Raw genomic sequence first — 25,333 nt, forward strand, 5'->3', positions numbered from 1 at the left:
GGGCCTAGTGGGCCGGCGGGCGCCTGCGCCTTGTGGGCGGCCGGTGTGCCAGCGGAGCGGGCGGATCCCCCACGACGGGGCCCGGCTGACGTGTCTGCGCTACAGAGCAGCCCGGCCCGGCTGTGCCGGCCTGGGTTGAGGGGAAGAGAGGAGGAAAGAGGAGGCGGCGGCAAGCGAGCGGCGGAAAGCAGGCCGGCGCCTCTCGAAGACTCTGCCTTGCGAGGAGGCCCAGGCGGCGGCGGCAGCTCCTCGGCTGGAAGAAAAAGCCCCGCCCGGCCTGCACCATGTTCAATGTGGAGAGCCTGGAGCGGGCCGAGCTCGGGGAGAGCTTGCTCACCTGGGTGAGTGACCGAGGCTTGTGGCGGGGGGGGGGGGGGGGAGGTGCCGTTCCCCGGGAGCTTTTGCCCCCTGGGCCTGTGCTTTCTCTCCTTCCATCCCTTTCCCAGTTTGGTGCCTGGGCGGCTTCCTTCTGTCTCTAACTCGAGCTCCCAGTTGGGCCCTGCCATGCCTCGAGCCGGTCTCTGTTCTTTTGAGGGGCTCCACACGCTTTGCCTCGCTCACCCCGGTTATGGGCTTCGGCCCCCTATGATGTGTCCAGCCTCATCCTGCTTATTCAGATGCAGGCAACCCGCTGGATTCATCCGGGCTTAACTACCAGCTCACTCTGCGTATAGTGAGTGGTATGATTCTGTGTATTTATTTGTTTTCATATGCAAAATTCAGAGTGCGAAGGTGGCAAGTAAGTTTCTGCAAAGCATGTGTTGGGCAGGTACACAGTCTCAAGAAACCAGCCACTGGTTTCCCTGTGAAGGTCCACCTGGCTTTTGTTTTGTTTTTTAGTGTGTGAAAAAGCACAGTAGAACACCTCGTATCTCCTTTCTTCTCCCCGTGGATTGTATCCAGCAAAATTTACTTAGAGTAGACCAGCTGTAATTAATGGATCTAAGATACCTGATGTCCATTAGTTTCAATAAGTATGGAGTATGACTAATATTGGATTCTGCCCCATCTTTCTTGTCCTTTGAAGGCATTAATGTCATCAAGCCATGAAAGGGCTGGGCTTGCTTATTTCGCCATCTCTCCCTTCACAGCTTTGCTGTAAATGCAGCTTCTGCTTCCCTTTAAATCAAGTCAGTCTCTTTTAGTGTTTGTATAAACTTGTGCAAAACTTTGCACTTGCGGCTACCAGTGGGATAGTTTGCACCTAATCACATTTCTTGGAGAGAAACAAGGTAAAGGTACCCCTGCCCGTACGGGCCAGTCGTGACCGACTCTGGGGTTGCGCGCCCATCTCGCTTAAGAGGCCGGGGGCCAACGCTGTCCGGAGACACTTCCGGGTCACGTGGCCAGCGTGACGAAGCTGCTCTGGCGAGCCAGCACCAGCGCAGCACACAGAAACGCCGTTTACCTTCCCGCTATAAAGTGGTACCTATTTATCTACTTGCACTTAAGGGTGCTTTCGAACTGCTAGGTGGGCAGGAGCTGGGACCGAACGACGGGAGCTCACCTTGCCCGCGGGGATTCGAACCGCCAACCATACGATCAGCAAGTCCTAGGCACTGAGGTTTTACCCACAGAGCCACCCGCGAGAGAAACTACTTAAAGGCTAGTACTTGGACTCTGCAAGACTCTTGGTTGGTTTTTCTCCAACAGACTAATATAGCTATCTCTCTCTCTTGAAGGCGGGGTATTACTTATAATCTGTTAATTTCAGAGAAGTGAGTATCTAGTTGTGGTTTTCAGATGTTGACATCCAAGCAACTTTGGCATTGGGGGGGGAAATCTACCCACACATTCTGTTGTAGTGTGCTTTGTCTATCTAAAATCAGTAGGTTGTCTTTGTTCTATTTTAAAGAGACTTCAGGTATTTGGGCCCAGAGGAACATTATTTCCACAGGTCTAGAGCTAGGAGTGATGGAACACAGAGATACACTGTTGGAGATATTTGGGGTATACCTCCATGTTGTCATACTTATCAGTCTTTTGTAGAGCACTTTGCAGGGAGAAAATAAAGGCAACCTGCATTGCTAAGAGGCAGATAGTTGTAGCTTATTTCATATGTGTATTTTTCAGCCAGATGTGTATGCAGACAGTTGGGATCCATGCCTGGTTTCCCATGTTCTTGTGTGTGAATCCATAATCAAATACCCTGGAAAACAATGCTTCTGAAGATAAAGTTCCCATTATGTGCGGGAGATAAAGAATATCAACTTGTAACGGGGTCCTTAACTCTTTTGTAGGTAGTGTTCTTCTTATTACTTCAATTGAAAAGAAATCTGCACCCTTGAACTTAAACAAATTCAATTCTGTTGATTGCAGCTGGGCTATTTAAGATCAAATTCTATTCTGAAAGATGCTGTTGCCTACAAACCTGTGCATTGTTGATTAAATTACAGAGCAGTCTGGGCAGATATGCCAGTGTATATTCAATTTAAGGTAAGGTGTATCCTAACAGCCACTGTGTGGGTTTGTGGGGAGCAGTGTAAACCTTTAATTTTCGACCTTCCACTAAGTCCTGTGGACTGAATTTTAGTTAACCTTCATTCTTGATGGTATAAGTTACACAGAAGTCTGTGAGTGGAACCAGTGAATGGAGTTAGGATGCAGCATAACTTAGTTTTTCCATGACACACACCCTTTTTGACCTTTACACCAGAGTAACGTTCCACTGCCTTAATTTATGCCAGCAGGGATTTTTGTCAGCCATTGTAAGTAGATATGCCAGGGTAAGCCATTTATATTGGTTTATTCTGGGGTGAGAAGATATGCCACAGCCTAACCTCTCCCAGCTGACATATCCTCTGGGGTTTGAATTGCCTCACCAGTCAAGAACATGTGATCTGTTATCCCTAGAACTAAATTACCTTCAGGTTGTCAGCGAAAAGTACATGGACACCAGGGATGATACACAACTTCAGCAGGACTTTGCCGGGTGAAAATTTGTCTCTTACACCTTGAACCTATAAATAAATAAATAAACAAATAACCGAATGAATGTATGCAGAGTTTATTGTGCTGTCTAATTGCACTTTGATTTTTAACAGCTACATATTGAATGTGTTATGTTTGGACATAGTTAGTTTTGTGGTTGCTGAAAAGGGGCATAAATTGTCTCCAGTGTTGTACTTGCCACCCACATGCTATGTCCATTTCTGTGTTTGTAATGCTAGGTGTCTAGAGGGTGACTGTTGCCAGTGCAGGCTTGATTCTGCTGTATTAGTGCAACATCCTGTGATGTTTTCCAGTTAGCAAAGTACAATATTTCTCACCATGCTACAGAAGATCACACCAGTACACTCTTCATCAGACTCCAGCTAGTTTAAGATACTGCTTTTTTTTTTTCTATCAAAAGGTTTGAGAATGCATACTCAGATGTTGTGCTAGACTGAAATACCTGTGCTGGCTGCCAATTCATTTCCAGGCCGAGTTCCTGGAAACTAATATTTTTCAAATGAGACTGCTTTCAGTTTCACCTTATGTAGAGTCCAGATTTGACTTTTTCTGTTGCAGTACTACCATATTTTTCCGTGTATTAGACGCCCCCATGTATAAGATGACCCCCTATTTTGGGGGGCTCTAGATTAAGAAAGTGGGGGGAGATTGCCCAGAGTTGTTGAACACTCCTGATTGATGTAGCGGCAGCCAATAGACAACAGAGCTTGCCGCAGTCACCAAGCACCCGCCCAATCGCTGCTGACAATCTCAGGCTCGTGGCAAGAACCAATCACACGGGCAAACTACACACTACCAATGTATAAGACGACCCCCCCCCCCAATTTTGAATTGATTTGGGGTAAAAAAAGTTTGTCTTATACACGGAAAAGTACGGTATATCTCTGGAATGCTGTCCATACATGCTCACTTTCAAAGGGAGCTGGACACCTTTATTTTCCATGTAATCTTTAATTTGACTGGTTGTTTCATTTTCCTGTAACTGTATTCTACATTTATGATTTTTCTTTGTTTTAGTTAATATGCATCTTAGATTTCATGTGTTGGTTCCAAACTTAAGCCATGCTTCAGCTAGACTCATTGAAATCTGTGGGACTTTACATTGGTTATCCACTGTGAATTTGATTAAACCCCTTTTAAAAACATCCAGATTAGTAGCCATCAGCTACAACTTGGGGTAACGATTTTTAAATTCATTATGCACACTTTTGTCTGTTCTGAATCTTTAAAAATTCAGCTGTATTGAAGTTTTAGTGTTGTAAGAGAGAGAGAGAAACTTCTCATTGTGTGTAAACTCTACAATGTGGAGGGCAGGCTTTCTGTTCCACTGCTTTGCATTGAGTGCATATTTATTAATTGCTGGTATTTTTCTCTCCAACTTGCTGCTTTCTCTAGAGAAGTAATTAATAAGGAAGTGAATACTTATTGCATTCTACATTTCCTGGAAACAGAAGTAAATAACGGGCAGTTTTTGCACCAATCTTAACTGGCAGAAAGTCCTTGCATGTTGGAACCTTTAAATGGCCCTGGGATACACATCAGATCCTATTACTGTATTATTATTATTATATTATGAAAATGCATTTCAGAATAAATTATTCTCTTTTCCCTATTTCAGTGGCCTTGTTTTCTGCATATACCGTTCAGACAGATGTATCCCATTTGTGCATTGTCTTTCTCGTTGCCTAAATCAGCATAACCTTTAAGGGAGAGAGAAAAGGGATTAAGCAAGCCCATTCCATTTACAGTTTAATTCAAATAAGTTTTTAAAATTATAATGTATAGTTATGGATGGGTGAGTAGCATAAATTCCAGAAGGGCTGTAGCTCAGTGGCAGATAATCTGCTTTGCATGTAGAAGGTTCCAGGTTTGGTCCTCTGGCATCTGCAGGTAGGGCTGGGAGAGAACCCTGTTGGTAATCCTGGAGGTCCACTTACAGTCAGTGTGGACAACACTCAGCTAGATGGACCAGTATTCTGACTCTATATAAGACAGCTTCCTATGTTCCTTCTTATATCCTAATAGCACTTTAGTTCTTGTCAATGGGAATCATTTGATACATCATGTCTTATGCTGCTTCTGGAAGAAACTTGGGTTTTAATGAGTCTCTAGAGGAATATATATATATATATATATATATATATATATATATATATATATATATTTAAGTGAGCATCAGCTACCAGGAATACCTTTGCAATCCTATGTTGGTGTTTAGCTGGTAGGTTTAAGAGGAAGCTCTCTGTTAATTTTGTAGCTCATACTCTGCACTTCCGAAGGAAGCAGAGACCTAAATCCAGACACACTGGTATGATGTGTTCTTCAAGTCACACAGTTGTACTTGTTCATAAGCTTGTAAATACCCAGAACTTTATAGTTAGTTGATCTTACAAATTACTACTCTGCTACTACTTTCACAGGTTTTGACATGACCACAGTGTTTCTCCTTAAACTGGCTTGTCATCAGTATGAGAAACATTTATGGGTTGGATGCATATTTAGTTATTCTTAAGAGTCAACCCAGCGAAATAAATAGCACTTGCAATACTTACTTGTTGCATTTATTATATACCATTTTTATACCAAGGCACCTGAAGTAGTATACAGTTTTAAAATACCGAAAGAATAAATGGTATAAAATGTAGAGCAACAGAGTCCTCTAAGGCCAAGTGGTGGTCTCTTCAGAAACAGATGACTCAAGGACTCTTACCTGGGCTTTTTCTCTTCTGCCTTTCCAGGGCTGTCTTAAGCATATGCGGCGCCAGGGTGCAAAGATCCACCCGGCGCCGCCCCTGGTTGCCCAGTCCCAGGCGCGCAAGAGGGCGGAGATGGCCGGCCGCCTCAGCGTCTTGCTGGCTCAGTCGCCCCCAAACTCGCGGTGCAGAGCTGCCCGCAGCAGAAGAGCCCGCCGCAGTGCTCTGACCGACAGTCGGGCTCTTCCCCAGACTCAACTCTCGGGCCCTGGACTCTTGACCTGGCGCCCCTGAGAGTCTGGTGCCCAGGTGCTCCACACCCCTAGCGCCTATGGGTAAGACAGCCCTGTGCCTTTCCTCAGTTCTCTCAAGACTTAAGTAGCTCCAGGGAAGATGGAGTGAGGGGCTGCCCCAAACATCAATTAAAGTTAACTTGCATTCATAAGTCTGGATCCAACCCTATGTAGAAAACTCTCTTGGTTGCTTTTATTCAATAGAACAAAAGCATTTTAAAATAAAGGCATTTGCAGGACCTTTTTGTTTTGATGATAGATTCGTAGTTCTCATGGAGACCAATATTAGAAGGATTTACAGAATCTGTGTGTGCTAATTGGTACAGCCTGAGGAAGACAGTATGTGGTTTGTAACTAACAACAATCAGCAATGAAGACTTTTAAAGTAATGTAGTTATTGGGTTCAGATTTGGAATTCTTCATGTCTGTGAACTATAGCACTATGGACTGCAGCACTACTTTGAGAAATGTTTCTCAAACATATTTGCAGCAGTCCTACTATAATTATGATCTGTAAGGTGGCGGCTGTTCTTTATATTTTAAAAACTTAAATTTTTAGGGTTCTATAAAGCAACTTATTTAACAGATTCCTATTTTTTATTTTTTATTTATCAATGATGGGAAGAAGGTATATTTGCACACACAATTTAGTAAGTTGTAAGCAAGAGAGAATGATTTTTCTTCAGAGTATTTGCTTGGTAGGAATGAAATTGACAAAAAGAAGTCTGTGTCATATGTCTGTTACACAAACTTGAGTCATTCTTTCCCTGTTGTAGCCTTGAATTCTGCTTAGAGTTGACTATTTCAGAAGATTTTCTTGTTTCACTGACATGCCTATGTTGGAATTATGGGCTGGGATCCAAAGAAGAAATGCTATGAATGTACAATGGAGGTTACTGCTGAACAGTGCACGCACTCTTTCATGCACATTCAGTCACAGTGCGTCTGTAGCACTGTAGGCATTATTGTTGTTGTTGTTGTTGTTGTTATTTTATTTATACCTTGCCCATCTGGCTGGGTTTCCCCAGCCACTCTGGGTGGCTCACAGCGTATATCGGAACATACTAAAACATCAACATTAAAAACTTTCCGGTTCAGGGCTGCCTGCAAATGCTTTTGAAAGTCAACTGTTGGAGCGGGTTGTCAGTTAAAACATAATTATCTCAGTTTAAAAAACCATAGTTTATCGGACTGAGAAAAATCCATTTATCTGTTCACTTATCTAGTGTGCCTTAATTCAATATTTCCAGAGGTGGGAGAAACCACAGTTTCTTGTGCTGCCTGTACAGGTGATTCCTATGGCCCAGGTTATCAAACCATGATGGAGGAATCACAAAGTAGGGATTACTTAAACCAGCTTTTCTTAACTTGGTGCCAGTGTTTAAAATTAGCCATGTGCCAGGTGTGTTTTGTGACTGGTGCGGGTCCAGTTGTGACCATGTGGAGATCTCTGGATGCCAGTTTGGCTTCTGACATCTCCACCTGGCTGGCCCCTCCAGCTTTCTTAAGCAGGTAAGCAGAAGAGCTTATTTATTGCATTTATATCCCACCTTTTTCTCCAAGGTGTACTTGGTTCACTCCCTCCTCATTTATTCCCTACAGTGACCCCGTGATGTAGGTTAAGAGGCTGTGACTGGCCCAGGGTCACCCAGTGAGCTTCATGACTGAGTGGTGATTTGAACCCTGATCTTCAAGGTGCTAGTCTGACACTCTCACCACTATACCATAGTGGCTTCCTAGAGTACTTCTGCTATGGGGCAGCTATATAAATTAAGTAGGTAAATAAATATGGAGAAAGCAAAATGTCACTTACAGAATGATCTGAAATATTTTCATTGAAGCTTGAATTTGTTTTATTTGGATTGCTTTATTTGATGTTTTAATGTGTTGTAAACCACTGAGTTTTTTCCCTTTAAAATATGAAAAATAATAATAACAATAATAAATCTTATTTGGGGGGTGGGGGTGCCTAGACATTCTGCTGTGGTGACTGCAACCTAGTTTTAAGGTGCCATTTGGCAATTAGCTTATATATCTGAGTTTCTAACATTGTGTGGTACCCCTCTAGTTGGTTGGGAATTAAAACTCCATTAGCCCCAGGAAGCAAGGCCAATGGTCATTGGATGATGGGAATTGTAGTCCAAACATCTGGAAGGCAGCATTTTGGGTTAAACAATAGCTTCCTTGGTTTCAAAGTCACAGACTACAGTTAAATAAAGCCTGTAAATATTTAAATAAGGGAGGGGGAGCATGTGAGCACAAATATTGTCCCCAGTTACACAAATTGTGGTTCATTGGACTGAGATGGTAACATCTGAACCAAACCAAAGGGCATGCGTAAGGGTGTTTCCCGGGCCCAGGGCATCTGTTCACATTGAGATTAACAGATATTAATAAGTCATAGTACACAGTTTATTTTAAAATATGTACTGAAACCTGTCAGTCTTCCTTTCAGGGCACCTAACAATGGATAATAAGAATAACAATGTGCAATCAAAATCAAGAAGAAGCTGCATACAAGCAGAATACTTACCTGTTGTTAAAGGCTTTGAGCCACTTAGTTATCAGCTGAAAGGAGCAACTGAAAGGAAATTTCCAGTGTTAACATTTGTGTCCAAAGTGTGTATGTTAATTATTTGATGGAAGGCTGTTCCAAAATGTATTTTTGATAACTTGGGTGAGAAAATGAGTTAAACCTGTCCTTGAGCTGCTTGTGAAACTTTCCACATCCACCCAAGCACTCTAACCTGTTTGTGAACATTTTAAGAACTGGTTAGGGTAGATCAAATGATCAGTAGGTCGACAAGCTTGTTTAGCTGAAACTCTCCATATATATATAAAATAGCAGCTGGGTGAAGATGGGCAGGCTGAAATGTGTTCCCATTCTTTTTCCAGGGTGTTAACTTCCTGTTTTATTATGAAGAACTGGTTGAATATTTCTACTCTCCAGGGTTAGGAAATAGGTTTTAAAATTGTTGTTCATGCACTGTAGAATACTGCATTCTACAGAAGGACTTAAGTTCCTAAACTAGTTTGTGTGTTGAGAGTGTTTGTTTTTTTGGCCAAAGTTTCAGAGCAGCCACTTTGTTTGCAGTATAACACATGCCAGCATGCCTTGGGTTTTATGATTTCTCAGTTGTAAGAGTCCAAAATATCCTCCCTCTCTGAAGCAGGATGTAGGCATCCCTTATCTATTCCAGGTGCTTCCCATTCATTTGCAATCTGATGAGGCCAAAACTGGCCTCTTTGCAACTGGAACTTTGAAACAATAAAAATAAAATAAAAGATCAGCTGCTGCCAAGGAACATCCCTTGCCATAACGTCTAGTAAAACCAGGGATGGGGTCAAGGTTGTATGGGCTCTCAGCCAAAGTAGTTACCTTGTGGGCAGTACTGATCACTGTCAAGTGTCTTCCAGCTGCCATCTTTATTTCTCCCCCCACCCCAAGTCCTAGTCCCCATCCCCCCCCCCCCGGTAATGTATGTTAATAACATGGCTGCCACTACAAAAACACATAGTGACCAGAAAACTGAAAGTTTTAAAAAGGAGGAACCAAGGCAGGTATTAGCAATGCCAGCACCTATTATGAAAGGGGAGGAGGTAGCTGTGTTTTTAATCACCATTTTTAACATAATGCACAAGTATTTTGGAATGTTTAGTCCTTCCCAGAGTGCAAGAAGATGATGAGCTTAAATGTGGAAGGGAGCTTGTGCCCACAGCTAAGTCCACTGACTCAAAACTTTGTGGAACGAGTCATCTAATGTTGGGATTGGACTTCCATATGTTGAAAGAATGGTTTCTTCTTTAATCCAAGGCTGTAGCAGTGTGAAAAACAGCACTTTGCTGGAGTGATAATGGTGTGAGCCCCTCTATCATAGCTGCAGGTTGTATATGTGTGTAAATAAACTATATATCATACAGATACCACGTTTCGAGGCTGGGGTGGCATGTAACAACATCATTGATTATTGTTAATGTTTGTTTTGAGGTTATCTTTTTTGAGCTGTGGGAGAAAGGTCACTTTTTAAATAAATTCTAGCTAAAAGTTTCAAGTTTAGAGGCCACTTCTGAATATCATATACTGGGAATGCAGAGTCTTAGTTTTGAGAAGACATGCACACACTAAAAGGCGGAGATGATGGGCAGACATTGTATTAATGTTGCAATCACCACTATTATCAAATATTATAGAGTTGGTGTTGCACATTTGGCTAGAAGGCAGGGAAGGTGGCTGCTGCAGACAGGGAAGAGGTGAATTGCATTTCCATCACAGCACATCAGTGTCGAGTTGCAGCTCGGCATCCAAAGAAAAGTCAGTCTCACATCATAATAAGTTCCGAAATATGGCTGCTTCTAGGGCTAATGCAGCACAGCTTTTATTGTGTGAAATCAGAAAGCTACAAAGTACAAGCCAAGCAATTTGTTCTAGCAAGCAGATAAGGACCTTCGCACTAGACCACGCACGCGATCAGGCCATGCCACGTTAGCCAATTATAGGACAGCACGAGCTGTTCACGCGCTGTTCATGCTCCAAGGATGCTTCTAGCTATGAAATCACCCTGTAACAATAAGAACCTTGCTCATGCTCTCATGTACAAGCAATCATTTTCCCACATATCCCCTTTTCTTGTTTATATTATTAGAGGAAAAGAGGGACCATTAGTCCAAATCGTACACTTCATTGCCTAAGCGTCTACACTTTGCAACATAAATTCCTCTTGTAACCCCTGTGGTGGGCCGTGGTCGGTACCACCATGCAGTGCATTGGGAAATCAAAGAGGGTATGCATTGAATGCAACAACACACCATAATGAAGCCAGCAATACATGCAATTACAATCAATAATATTTTTCTTAACCATAATCCATTAGGTAGCCAAGAAGACAACCACTCCCATGGATCAAAACCTTCAGGTGGATTCAAAGGATTATGGGCTATCATTTGTTCCATATGATCAATAGTAGCAGAGATATTGGTCGATTGATCAGTTATATACATGCAGCAATGAGAATGAATTAAGGCACAAATTCCACCTTTAGAAGCAAGGATCACATCTAAAGCATAATGATGTTGAAGAACTACATTTCTTATTTCTGATATTTCTTTGTTAATCATTTTTAAAGCCAAAATGGTGGAATTAAACAAATTTTCTGTCCAGTTTGCCAATTTATGCAAATCACGGTAATTCATGGCTGCACCTAAAGAAGGCAGAAGGGACCTAGAGATGGCTGTCCCTGTATATTGAGAAATAGGTGATTGTACTTCCCTTCTGTTACGCAAACGGACCGCTGGGAGCTTATCTATTTTATATACCAAGGGTACTACTATACCTAACGTGCAGGTACCAGAAAAGGCAGAGGGGATTCCTTTGTAGGCACGTGTGCCACAAAATAACCATAAATCAGATTGAAGCAAACATGTAGTTCTGCTGCTCTTTCTCATCCAGTCGAACCAAACATAAAAGTCTCTACACGCAGCTTGTTGTTCATAGGTCATGTAAGTTGGGACATTATTAATTAAAACCTTTGGTCTGCCACTCATGGTTGTAACATTAAGAAAACAAGAAGATCCATTAATGTATTCATGTGTCCAATTACAATATGGATAATGACCTAAAAATTTTTTGCTACTGTGATTAAAATGAAAACAATAAGGAGCTAATTCTACAAGCGATAGAAATACAGGAGGTAAACTTATGCGATTGTCCTTCATATTATTGCTAATCTTATATGAAGCATTTATAGGAATACCATGTAATAAAATGCCAGATCTTTTTGATTGAGGAGGGATATGCATACACATCCAACAATCAGAAAGGTTAAGCATAGAAGCAAAATGATTAATGTCTCTAACGTAAGTATTGTTAGTCCAAATCTGATGATAAGGTTCAGGCCTCCTGGCCTTCTGCAAAAAGGCAGCACGACGAAAGCGGTGTTTCACAAAGTTCACGGAGAGGCTCCATCCGTGTGAAGTGGAATTGTGGGGCCACTCAGGACGATGCCATATTGGTTGCTCGGGGGGGCAATAAGGGTGAGAATGGTAAATTATTCCAATAGCTGTTTCCGAGCAACCTGCGTGATATTTCGTGGCTCGATTATTGGCATGTAAAAACCACAATCCAGGAGAAGCCACACAGCCATTTCTGCAGATACAGGAGCCCATTGTCTTCTCAGGCCTTGATAAAGAAACACACACAACCTGCCCTCTGTCCGGGAACCATGCCAAAGCACAAGAATGAAACAACTGGAACACACTGAAATCCCCTCACCCCCTCCCATGCCAAGAGTCCACAATAGTTCCAAGACAGCTTTCTGTACATGCTCAGGGGAATACATCATAGGGCAGGACTCTTGAGGGAGGAGAAAAGAAGAAGAGATCTGGGGGGTAAAATGCAAGCGATGCCGGTCCGGCGAGGGCATCCTTCAAAGCCAGGCTCATTTCCCAAACAAGAGGCGGCAAAACTGTAATGATATTTGATGGTTGAAGTGGCTTCCCAGGGAAAAGGGGGGCCAATGCGGTGGAGATGAAGATGGTCTTTCAACGTGCCAAGAAACACTGGAACAGCTGTGGATCTGGAAGCAACCTGTAAGACACTAGAGGGCGTTGCAATACTTCCTCCTTCCGGAAATGAAGTTCAGCAGGCGTAAAATTCCTGTTGCCAAATAACCAGAGTGACCAATATGTGATCTAAGATGTGCTTCAGAAAATTGACAAGTCCTGGCCTGTATCAAAGATGGGGCACTTTGTGCTGGAGTGACATTGCTGTGCGGTAGATCTGCACTGCGCAGGAAAATGGTCCACTTTGCCACATCCAAAGCAGGTTTTATCCTTTGCAGGATTCTGGGACACGGTGGAAGACAAAGCTGTGGCTAGCAGGCAAGCTTTATGTGTCTCAGTGTCCACTGACTGGCAGGCTTTAAGCACATCTGCAATGGCTATATTGGGAGTTGTCATCAAAGGGCGTAGTGCTTGCTTACAGTCCTCAAACGCAAGCTGGCGGACAATCAGTTCTTGGGCTGCTACGTCCTGAACTTGCCGCTTAAGAGTGTTATCCAAGCGATCGACAAATTGTCCATAGGGCTCTGTAGGACCCTGTCTGATGCTGCCCCAACGGCCATCTCGCTCATTCTTGTCATCAGGAACAGAGGACAGGGCTTCTTGGGCGGCAGCAGTGGTAGCTGTCCAATACATGGAATCAAGGGCCAACTGTTGGGCAATAGTAAGAAAATTGCCTTCGCCAGTTAAGCCATCAAGAACATCAGTTTGGTTCAGCATAATGGGGGCTGGGGGTGCAGGGCCATTGTCCTTGACAGAAGAATACAGTTCCTTTATGAATCTCAAATCAAACTGTTCGTGCCGGGCTGGGCCTCCCCCTGGGGCGGCAGGAACACTCACAGGAAAAAGATTAGGAGTTGTAGAATCAAAAGCCAACAACGGAGCGGCGGCACGGAGAGATTCTTGGAGAGGAGTAGTAGAAGCAGTGCCAAATGTCTTGGGCGGAGGAGGTGGAAGAGCGGGGGGTGCTGCAGAATTTGAAGAATGCAGGGGAGAGACAGGAGGAGCCGAAGGGAAAATGTCCGGCGGTTTAGGAGGTAGGTTTGAGGCAGGCAAAGCGGGAGCTTGGAGGGCGGGCGAAGAAGCTATTGCAGCAGCCAGAAGAATGTTTGAAGGAGTTAAGCACGACATAGCTTTGTAGACGTTACCCCAGGCATGCAAAACCTTGACATCAATCTGAGGATGATTTTGAAAGAAGTGTCCAATTTTTTTCCAATCGTCTAACTCCCAATTTCCGTCCTGGGGGAACCAGGGACAGTGAGTGTCCAGGGCTTTTATAAGGGACTTAAGGTCAGCCTTCCGAACAGCAAGGTTGTTACTGGCCAAAAGGAATTTAAGGTCTTTAAAAAAAATTTTCTGTGGTGCAGAGAGAGACTTTCCCATGATTGCAAGAGTTGCAAAAAGAGCAGGGAGCAACTTACCAGGGATCCTCGGAAGGATGAATGGCGCCTGAAGCCCTTGCCGGGCGAGGTAAGTGCTGATAAGTCCGTAACGTAGTCCAGAATCACATTCACACGGGAGCTCTCACCGGGGATCCACTACGTGGATGAACGACGCGTCTGCAGCCCTGCCGGGCGAGGTGAGGCTGAACGTTGTAAAACAGCATGAAGTCCGAAAGAAATCACACGGGAGCACTCACCAGGGATCCACTACGTGGATGAACGACGTGTTGGTGAGTGCTGAATAATGAAAAACAACGTGAAGTCCGAAGGCAGTCACACGGGGTAGCAAGGGAGCACTCACCGGGATCCGAAGCGGATGAAAGACGCGTGGTGAGCGCTGAACGATGAGAAGCAACGTGAAATCCGAAGTCAGTCACACGGGGCACCAATTGTCGAGTTGCAGCTCGGCATCCAAAGAAAAGTCAGTCTCACATCATAATAAGTTCCGAAATATGGCTGCTTCTAGGGCTAATGCAGCACAGCTTTTATTGTGTGAAATCAGAAAGCTACAAAGTACAAGCCAAGCAATTTGTTCTAGCAAGCAGATAAGGACCTTCGCACTAGACCACGCACGCGATCAGGCCATGCCACGTTAGCCAATTATAGGACAGCACGAGCTGTTCACGCGCTGTTCATGCTCCAAGGATGCTTCTAGCTATGAAATCACCCTGTAACAATAAGAACCTTGCTCATGCTCTCATGTACAAGCAATCATTTTCCCACACATCAGGAAGACCAAAATATGTATTTTAAAGGTGGAAAGGGGTGTGATTTCAAAGTCAAAGAAGCTTAGAGTGGTTATTTATAGCATGTCAATGTGCAGAGAAAAACAACATTCACTTTTAGGGGAAAGTATGCAAAATGCTTAACAAATTTATGATGCAATCTTCTGTTATGCACACTTCCACCCTGTGGAAATTGTTTTTAAAGGTGTGTGCCTTCAGGTATAGAAATACCTGTGCATCTCCAGATAAGAAAATATGATGGACTGTGTGGAAGTTTGGAAGTATTAATTGAGGGAAAGAGCCAAGACACAGCATGCAGAAATATCCTGATAAGGGCTTCTTACGCATGGATACTCTTGCTCAAATTCACACATAGATACATTGGTTCTTGTGTGAGATACTGTGCCCTTTGTCACTGTTGTTGTATTTGATTGATACTAATTGTATTTTGCTTTTGCTTTTTAGTTTGCATTTTTGTATTTTATTCTTGTGAGTCATGTTTGATTGAAAAGTGACATAAAAAGAAACTTTAACCTAATGTGGCATTATATGATCTGTGCAGATCATATAATTTATTTTCTCTTGAGTTAAGTTCAGTTGACGCATTTTACCTACTGTGATTTTTAACAGTCACCTTCTGAGGGCATCTTTATAGCAGAAGTTTTATTAAAAGGGCCAAGATGTCATTGGCTCAGCTACCAAACCACCTAGGGAAAGTAAATTTCATAGTGACAGGAGGGCTGGGGAAATCTAATGTAGAGACCCTGTTAAAGGATCCATCACTTTATGAGGACTGTTCATGACTGTTCACCCCTAAAGCTTGCTGGGTGACCTTCGACCAGTCATGGTCTCTCAGCCTAACCTACCTCACAGATTTGTTGTGAGGATAAAATGGAGAGGGAGGAGAATTGTGTATGCCACTTTGAGCTTATTGAAGGAAAGGTGAGATATAATCAATAAATTGTAAAACAAGTAAAGGGGCTGAGAGAGTTACTGCCTTGCGGAGGAAGTCATTAGTTTTTTATTTACAATTTTGATTACCAGTAGGGACAGTGTATTTATCCTTTTGGGCTAAATTGTTTTCGTTTGTTACTTTTCTCTGCAATGTATAAATAATATAATGTATTGTAGTTGGCTAGTAAGAGCTGCAGTGCTTTTGAAATCTCTTGGTATGCTGGCGTGATGCAATACGGTGTAACTTGACTAAATGTACCTGTTCCTCCTCAGATCCAGACATTTAATGTTGAAGCACCATGCCAGACTGTGGATGATTTAACCAATGGAGTCGTGATGGCCCAAGTCCTGCAAAAGATGTAAGAGAACACTTTTTAAAAATCATTGTGAATGTGTTTACTTACTCAATAAGTAAGTAACTTCCCCCTTGCCCCTGACAAGTATCCACCTAATAAGAACTTGCTATGTCATACTCTGTTCTTAAGTGTTCTTACTGCTCAACTATAAGTTTTGTTTAAAAACAAAACATTAATTACTTTTATTAATGAATGTAATTGTTGGTGAATCAAGCTTTTGTTTTCAAACACAGAAAACAATTCTGTGCATGAGCTGCGTGCTTCCCTTTGCATGAGCAAGTAAACCATAGCTTAGTGTAACATCCAAACCTGGTTTTCCTTGACCCAGGAAACCACAATTGACAATCCAACAGAAAACTGTAGTTCAAGACTGTTAAAGTGAAACAAACCACAATACCAGATTGATCTGGTATGTTAAACTATCCCTATTGTGATTTGTTTATCCACTCTCATGAAGGGAGGCATTTCTGCACAGTATAGTTTACTAACCCAGGCTTTTATGGTTTAGCATTATGTGCAAACATGGCCAGTTCTTAGTAGTAGGTTTTTTTTAATTAAAAAAAATATTTATAGACTGTGACTAATGTACTGCATATGATGTATTGCAAGATAGCATATTTAACTAAAGAATAAGGATCTCCACCCAGAAGAGCATATTTTGACAGTGGTGTTGGCAATAGAGGAAGGAATAGGGGGAATGGATGTTTAATGTATTTTGTGGGCTTTTATATAGAGCATACACAATAAAAAATAAAACTGCTTGTTCAGTAAATTGCACTGTAGTGAAAGAAAAAGCAAAGCTGGTGTGACTAAGAGTTCAGTTAATGACGTCTCCATATTGCTATTCTTCATAAGTAGCATTGTTAATGACCTTGTTTATTGAAAACTGTCTAAATTACCCTTTCACCCCCCACTCTGTGTTAGCCTTTCAGTGTCATGACTCTGTCAAGGCAGTGCTGGGGGAAGTGCTGTTGCTTACATAAGATGCATTCTGTTAGAAACAGAGTGGCTCTGTTTCTTGCACTTCTACATCTATCATCTTTCAAGGACATTAAATGTGCTTGAAGATGACTAATCCCCCACTGCCCCCAGTACTTGGTTTTCTGTTGAGGGTAATATTCACGAAAAGCATTTAGAATATAATAGTGTCCTACACCTCTTTGTCACTGTTCCACCTTTTCCTCCCAAACAGCTCTCCCTTTATCTGGGAGAGGTATAGTCTGAAACCAGAGGGAGAGAAAAGTAGCAGCTTATGTTTGGTGGGCCTACAACCTTTCATCTGCAAGAGAGGCCTATGAAAAGACCCTTTCCCTTGAACTGTGAAGGGAAACAGCACAGATTTCTCTCGCATTAAGGATGAAGAATTTTCTTTGTGACATCAGCAGTTGCTACATTAATCCCTACTTTCGGCGTGGATCTGTATTTAGCAATCAACATATGTAAAGAAAGAAAATCATTCATAAAAAATATTTTAAAAAAGAAAGAGACATTGACTTCCTGGTGGGGATTGGTTGTACTGGGCTTTTCTCTGAATAATGTGACAGTGTGGGTGGACTATGGTTTAATGGGACTGAAAAAAGGAGTATGCAGCTGCAGTAAAGCAAAGATGAAGCAGAAGAAATTGGCCCGGAGAGTGAAATGAAGTGGGGGTATGCCAAATAAAGACAGATCAAAGCTATCAAGGAAAATAAGTTGATTTGTTCCTTTACCCATTCTTTTGGCTATATCTCAAGTTGGATCTACATTTCCATAGGCATTCCCACCATTTGGTAGACATCTTGCTAGTTAATATATGGCGTAAAACATTTGTGCTCATTTTGTGACACTTTTACGTCAGAAATGCAGAGAACTTACAGAAATTGTGAATGTGCTTTCTCCACAACATGCCAGGAATGGAATGGAAACTAGCTCATTCACTGCTTGAACTAACCAAACCAGTTTGTTGGGGCTTTGTTACTGGCATTTCATCTGTACTCTCTATTTCAACCATCCTGTTATTCACCACTGAGAATCAAGCTGTACTTCAGCAGGTTTAACTTGCATCTTCAAAGATTTTGTGCTACTAATATCATAACTCTCAAATTCCTACAAATTAAAGAGTGGCGTGTGAAATGAGATGAACTTCCTCTTCAGTGGAAACAAGTTAAGAATATTGAATTCTGAGATAAACAAGCCATAGAGCCTTGGCTTAATGATGGGGGTGGGGGTGGAGGGAGGATCATAGCCTCTGAGGATTCCATCACACTCACCAGGCTTCCTGTCCTGTTGAACTTCAATTTTGAAAATTAAAACTTATCCCCCTCACCCAAACAAGCCTTTCCTGCTTCCCACCATTCTCCTACCTGACTTCTTTTAGATGTTCTCAAAATGATGGTTGTGGTCCATGAGGAGCCTTGTTGAGGCAATTCAGAGTTTTATGGCTGCCATGACAACTGTAGAGCTGTCCCAACATATCAGTGGCTAATCACATTTTTGCATATCACACTTTGGATTTCATGCTCTAGAGCAGAAAGATGGTGATCTATGTTTGAAGAGTAATGTGTGCAGTCTGAACCAGAAAAGAGTGCACAGGGCAATGAGGTCAGTACAACTCTGACCTTCACGCTGCTACAGTATACAAACATATCTGCAGATTTAAGGTTGTATTTTTCTCACGTACATTCCATATAAACTGCAGGTATAAGCTCCTAATGGATCTACATTCATCTATTCTAGAAATGAGAGTGACAGACAGAGCTGTAGCACTGATATCAGGGTGGGGGACCTTTGGCCTTCCAGATGTTGTTGAGCTACAGCTCCTGTTATCCCTGACTGGTGCCCATGCTGGCTGGTTCCCCACCCTTGACTTATATGGCAGCTCTTTATATTCCCATGCGACTGACTTAAATAGGAGCATACAAATGAGTACTCATCAGTCCTTTTGGCACTGCTAACATCGTTGGCTCCTAATTCCTTGTTTGTTCTGCAAGACAATTCTTAGTCAGTTGCAGTAGATGTGGGACCGTAAGCCTTTAATATAAATTTTAACATTAATTAATTATCATTACAACCTATGTACTTAGGGAAAGTCAGTTAACAGAAGCATTATATTTAACTGTGAATGTTCCAATTTGTGTAATTTGAGAGTAATGTCAGAAGTTTCCCTTTCAGATAATAAGAGTATATACTAAATTCATTTTTGAAGATGGATCTGCCAGACCAATTTCTAAGAGACTTCTAGGCATAGAGAATATTCTGGATGAATCTTTTACCAGAAATGCTTCATAACAGATTATTTGGTCTCTATACAATGGATTTTGTATTTCTTAGTTATTCTTAATTGCAGCCTGGCACAAAGCTGTACTTGATACAATAATTCATTCATTGTGAGTTACATTAATCTCATAGTAGGAACTTCCATAACTTTGAAGAATAGATGTTTTTAGAACAAAGAAAACAAACAGCAAAAACTGAATTTGAATCCTCCCACAGCATAATGAAACAGAAAAATACAGAACATGTTTTCAGAGCATTTTAAAAAATGTAAGCAAAAAAGTTCCCCTCCCAACAATGATTTTAAAAATTGTGATTTAAAAACATTATGAAGTACTATACTATATCCAAATTACTCTTCCTTCTGCTCCTCCAAACAGGTATCACAGAAAAGACTTAGTCAAGAGGCAGGTGAGACTGTTCAAGTGAAGGAGAGTGTCCAAGGGATTGACATGCTTCTAGATCAGTAGCATAATTTGCTATTTCAAAATCAAGCAGTTCGGGGGGGGGGGGGGGGACCTGCAAGCGTAAAAAGGAATGACAGCAGGAAGGTAGGTGTTAGACCAGAAATTCCAAATCTGTGTGGCGGAGTGCACTATCACGCTATGGGAAAGAAATTAAAGATGGAATACATGTGGTGCTGTTGCACTCACAGAAGGGTCTTTTATAGAATCTGGTTGGAAGGGACCATGAGAATCATCTAGTCCAGAGCTTTCCAAAATTTTCATGCTGGAGACACATTTTTTGGACATTTATCATTTTGCAACACAGTAATTCAGTTTTACTAGCAAACTAGAGGTTAAACTAACCCCTTTTCAGCCTCGGGAGTAGTGTAAGGAACGTTCGCACGACACACCTACACACTGCAGCCGACACACAGTTTGGAAAGCTCTGATCTAGTCCAACCCCCTGCAATGCAGGAATACGCAGTTGTCTCATATGGGGATCAAACTTGCAACCTTGGCATTATCAGCACCACACTCTACCCAACCGAGCTATCCTGGTGGATGCCGCATCTGATGGAAGAGGAGGGAATTCAGGCATGAAGGTAAATCAGCAAATTCACCTCCCCTCCTCTTCCATTAGGAGAACTGTCCTCCAGATGAAAAAATCTTCTGTGAGCACAAAGTATCCAGTTGAATTCCACCCTGAATATTTTAAGGGCCTGTAGCCCAAAGTACCCAGCTGCAGCAAGGGCTTTCTGCTTCAACTCTTAGCTCTTTCTAATTAGGAGGCACACCTAGATCAATGATTTGTGCAGAAAAAACTGTGAGTAGGCTCCTCTGTGGGTAAGTAGTTCTTAGTGGTGTTATACACACTGAAAGTAAATTTTGCAGGTGTGAGTGAAGTGTAGGACTGATTTTTACGTCTGAAAAAGGATGCCTCTGCTTCCAAAAGCTCAGGAAACACACTGTTAGAAACCTTCATAAAGAAAGCGAAGGTGAGTTATCTAGCAATAAAGTATGAACAGGCAAAGGAACCAAAAATGTTTCTAAGTTGTAATTCCGTAGCAGATCTAGTCAGCCAGTGTGTGGATTTTCAAATAAAATGAGAGTTAGTTACAAAAACAAGAACGAAACAAACCCCACAAGTCAGTAAATACAAGTAAAATAAACATGCTCAGTTAAAGCACCCTAGGGCACCAGAAAACTTTGTGATGCAACTATTTCAGAAAACTGCAGTAGAGGACTTTAGGAAATGTTTCATTCATTCAGTTATATAAGTTGTCGATCATGTCAGTTTGGCTGTCCTCCGATGAAATGGTGTGTGCTAGAACACACCCAATATTTCCCTTCAACTGTGCATTGGTAATTGTGGACAAGGAAGCTGATCTTGTAATTGAGGAATTCGAGGACTTCATAGAAACATGAGAGGGCTTAATGGTGGTTAATGAAAGCAAGAAAATCTTCAAATAAAATAGCTTTTTTAAAAAAGAGGGGCTGCAAAAACATTGTGATAAGTAATATAGGAACCATAAGACATTACAGTGGTGCCCCGCAAGACGAATGTCTCGCAAGACGGAAAACCCGCTAGACGAAAGGGTTTTCCGTTTGCGATGCGCTTCACAAGACGAATTTCCCTATGGGCTTGCTTCGCAAGACGAAAACGTCTTGCGAGTCTCGCCATTTCCCCCCCGCTTTCCCCCCCCTTTTTCAAAGGCGCTAAGCCACTAATAGCCTTTTAGCAGCTTAGCCGCTAATCCTTTAATAGCCACTAAGCCGCTAAATAGCTAATAGCACTAATCCTCTTAGCCGCTAATGGGGTTGCTTCGCAAGACGAAAAAACCGCTAGACGAAGAGAATCGCGAAACGGATTCTTTTCGTCTTGCGAGGCACCACTGTAATTAATGTTCTAGAACTTTTGGATGAAAGTAAATATATAACATATAATTGAGACATACAACTCATAAATGTCAATAATAATACACTTATGAAAGCTTTGTTAGAGTTGACAATCGTGATATCTATTCCAGACAGCCAAATAGAAATGAAATGAATAATATTATTAAGTAATAGCCTAATATTTTATTTAAAAACTATAGATGATAGTAAGAGACATTGCTAACTATTATTCTGCTTTTGTTTTTTCAGTGATCCAACGTACTTTGATGAAAACTGGTTAAACAGAATCAAAACTGAAGTAGGGGACAACTGGAGACTGAAGGTATTTTCATAGTTTAACTCTGATTTTAACTTTCAGTACACAAAGTATTGCAGTTATACGTGTGTGTGCATTTTATGAATTTTATGTTGCCTTTTCCAGAGTTTCAGAGTAGGTTATGGAATAATACTGATTTTACCTAACCGGTCCCGTCAGCAAAAGCCTTGCTGAAGGACTTCTGCTTGCACAATGGGACTCTCTGCACCCAACTGACATGAGATCAAGCCAAAATAAATATATAGGGTGGTATTCAGTGATGTTTTATGCAGTGTAAACCCCTTGAAATTAATGAAAAGAACTGGGCTAGGTCCATTAATTTCAGTAGGCCAGCTTTGAGTAAAAATTAGTTCAGTATCATCCATAATACTGAAATCTTTCTTCTTATGCATAGGTGTGGTTTTTTTTACCCCAATGTACCACTCCCTACTTAATGCTGATTCAGAAGTAAAGTCTTAATGGAAGAAAAATTCTGAATTCTTTTGGGAGATCATGAGTTGAGAGGAAAGTAGCACAGTAAAGGGAGTTCTGTTGGACCACATGGAAACTAAGAGACCCTCAGCTAATATCCCTGTATGCCATAGGCCTCTGAACTTTCAATGTTTGCATGAGATCAGAGACTTTCATTCCTAATAGCTTTATTGACTTTGCTCATCAACCATGCTGGCATCGTATTGGCCCTGGGGTACCTTTCCTTATGGTGTACATTCTAGCGAAGTTTTTGTAATTGTGGTTTTGAATAACCCCCAAGGATTCTGGAGGGATTTGACCCTCTTGACTTTTCTTTTCAGCTCCCTTTTTACCAATCCTTCATTTTCAGGAAGTTTCCCTTTTTGAAAGAAAACATGATTGTGTGAACTTTCTTGGGAATTGTCCACTTACATATATGTTAAATTTGATAGCACTGTGGTCACGGCTCCCAGTAAGTTCAACAGTCAAAACTCTCTTCTCTTACTACCCCAAAATGTACAGCTGGCCCCAAATTGCCAGCCTGGAGGCAGGAACATGCATGGAGGAAGTGGAGGTTGTGGTTTCATGACTTGCTTGGTGGGGATGGCCTGTCCCACTGCTCTCCACTCCTTCTTCCACGTGCCATATTCATCATACCAGTTGCTGACGAGGAGTCTACACTACAGGCCAAAAGACTGAATTAATCCTCTTTATGTTTGCAGTTCTTGTTTGCAGAAGGCAAAGGCTTAAAATTCTTTCCATTGGAGTCTTTTTCAGTCTAACCTGCTGATCTGGAGGTAAAATGGGAGCTTTTGCCTTGAATCCCAGATTCCTCTTGGCTAGTAAAAATCAGAGGGGAGGAACTGCTACACCTTACTCTCATTATTCCACATTTGTTGATTTTCAAGTCTCAAGAGCTTTTGCTGAAATCTTTGCTTCTTGATGGTACTGTTGTCAGGGGGAAATGAAATATTACTAATTACCTTTTTAAATTTGATTGAGTATAATCTGGCCTTGTGGTGATTCATGGATGAGAAAAACAGAATCCTTGACAGTTCTTGTTTACTTGCACAAATGGCTTTGTCCTTGTAAGACTTATGAATGTAAAAAGTTGAGAGACAATTGCATTGATGGTGGAAATACTTTTTTCTACCCATCTGTTCCCAAATGAAAATGTTCTAGTACACATAGATGCTTGCATTCCTTATGTATACAGAAGATTAAAAACTTGCCCCTCTTACATATCTGAGCAGGTAGAAGATGGGAAATTTCACAGGAAAGTTCAAGAGAATTGTATGGAATTTTCTACACATGAATAAATTTTCTAAACAGTTAAGGTGCTGCTGCTGCATTTTGATCCCTGAAAGACATTTGAAAACAAGAGACCCATAGCCAAAATATCTGTAATGATTTCAGGGTTGAGGCAACTTGAACACTTCTCCATGCATTAGGAGCCGCTCCATACGGGGGCAATGTTCTCATGAAGACGTATCAAAGATTTGCATTCGGCCAGGGGTCTTACAGCTTTCCATATTTCTTAACAGTAGGATACACAGTAGAATCATGGAAGCAGTATTGTCAGTGGGTCACCCTAGGTTGTCTAAATCTGTCTCGGAATTCACACTGCAGGCTTAGGCAGCAGCATTGAAACCCAAGCTGCATTATTTCTTATGTACACAGTTGCTTGCAAGGAACGGTTGGGTGGCTTTCCCTTTGGGGGAAATGGCAGAGAACAAAAACTAAGATGTTTCAGTACAGTCAAAATGTTCTGCCTGCGACTATTTGAAATGATACTTCAGTATTTCAAAAATAAGATATGGTTGATGGTAATATGGAGCAACCAATAGCATGCCAACAGAAGAGTAGAAGATAAACTGCCCCAATGACTGCTTTGTGCGCCATCAGGGACGTTAAATACTTTGCTCTTCTTGGGTGGAATTCTGTTATGATCTTCTGGCACTCAAGACTGCATCCCATGTTGGTACCATTTACTCCCCAACCCCTTGTGTTCCATTTAGAAATAACTTGTCTAGATAATTGAGGGTTGTTGTTTTTTTAAAGAAGCATAGCTCCTTTTAAAGAAAGATAGCTCCATCAGTAGAGCATGAGACTCTTAATCTCAGAGTCGTGGGTTTGAGCCCCACATTGGGCAAGAGATTCCTGTATTGCAGGAGGTTGGACTAGATGACAATCATAGTCCCTTCCAACTCTACAATTCTGTGTTCTATGATCTATCATCTGACAAAGCAAGCATTGTACATGATGATCCAGATATACATTTCTGATAATCAGTTTATATAATTTTCTCAGTAAATTATTTCTTCCCATTGAACTGCGCTCCTTAAATTCTGTCTAATTCAAAAAGTTTGGTAATGAATCTTAACTTCTTCTGTTTACACTATAATTTATCTGCCCAATAAAGTTTTTCACTTCAAGTATTACGCTGATTTGCACAATCATTTCAAGCATTTTATTGTAGTACTGGCACATGGTATTGAATCCATTCTCGTGGGTCCTGATTCTTGCCTAGGGTATAATTTTTGGCATTGCCCGTTTAAAGAATTTGAGAATGAGAGCAAGCCTAAGTATTGATTTTTATTGGCTAATGAGGAAATCTAAATTATTTGGGAGCTTGTGGTCTTGATAACCTGAAAACAAGATGTCAAAATGCCATCCAGCTTTTTAAATTTAATGGCATTTTGACATCTTGTTGTCAACTTAAAAGGACCGCAAGGTCCAAAGAGTTTCAGAAGTGGGGTAGAAAAATGAACATACTTGATTCAAGCCTGTCTAATGGCTCTGTTGTGTGTAAGAACTTGTTTCTGTCCTCCCCACCCCCAACTCCTGTTGCGTTGATGCTGCTTTTGAAGCTCTGCCAATTTGGACAAGCAGATACTGCCAAGAAAGGGCTCAGAAACCCTGCTGTGTGCACAGTGTTCCCAGTGTGGCCCAAAAAGAAATCATTATATTTGAGAAGCACCATGGGGGTATAAGGCTGAGCCC

General features: G+C 41.7%; 2 protein-coding genes across 4 annotated transcripts in view; one reads left to right on the forward strand and one right to left on the reverse strand.

Annotated features, from left to right (window-relative positions):
* Positions 1 to 46: 46 nt before the first annotated feature.
* The window catches only part of HOOK3 (hook microtubule tethering protein 3), a 60,652-nt gene continuing 35,365 nt past the window's right edge, over positions 47 to 25,333 (forward strand). The window contains exons 1-3 of one of the 3 annotated variants that reach the window (XM_028712541.2): positions 47 to 341; positions 15,888 to 15,973; positions 21,814 to 21,886. In XM_028712541.2, the coding sequence (XP_028568374.2) occupies positions 285 to 341; positions 15,888 to 15,973; positions 21,814 to 21,886 (216 nt within the window). In that variant the 5' untranslated portion in view covers positions 47 to 284. Of the gene's footprint in view, positions 342 to 15,887; positions 15,974 to 19,602; positions 19,634 to 21,813; positions 21,887 to 23,052; positions 23,128 to 25,333 lie in introns of those variants that run through there. The other 2 variants (XM_077921479.1, XM_077921480.1) reach the window with 2 other exon arrangements.
* On the reverse strand, positions 10,457 to 12,108 carry LOC144325988 (uncharacterized). The gene has a single exon (XM_077921481.1). The coding sequence runs from the start codon at positions 12,098 to 12,100 to the stop codon at positions 10,598 to 10,600; it is 1,503 nt and encodes a 500-aa protein (XP_077777607.1). The 5' UTR covers positions 12,101 to 12,108; the 3' UTR covers positions 10,457 to 10,597.

The sequence above is a fragment of the Podarcis muralis genome, chromosome 17 (assembly GCF_964188315.1).
Source record: "Podarcis muralis chromosome 17, rPodMur119.hap1.1, whole genome shotgun sequence".
Taxonomy (NCBI): Eukaryota; Metazoa; Chordata; class Lepidosauria; order Squamata; family Lacertidae; genus Podarcis; species Podarcis muralis.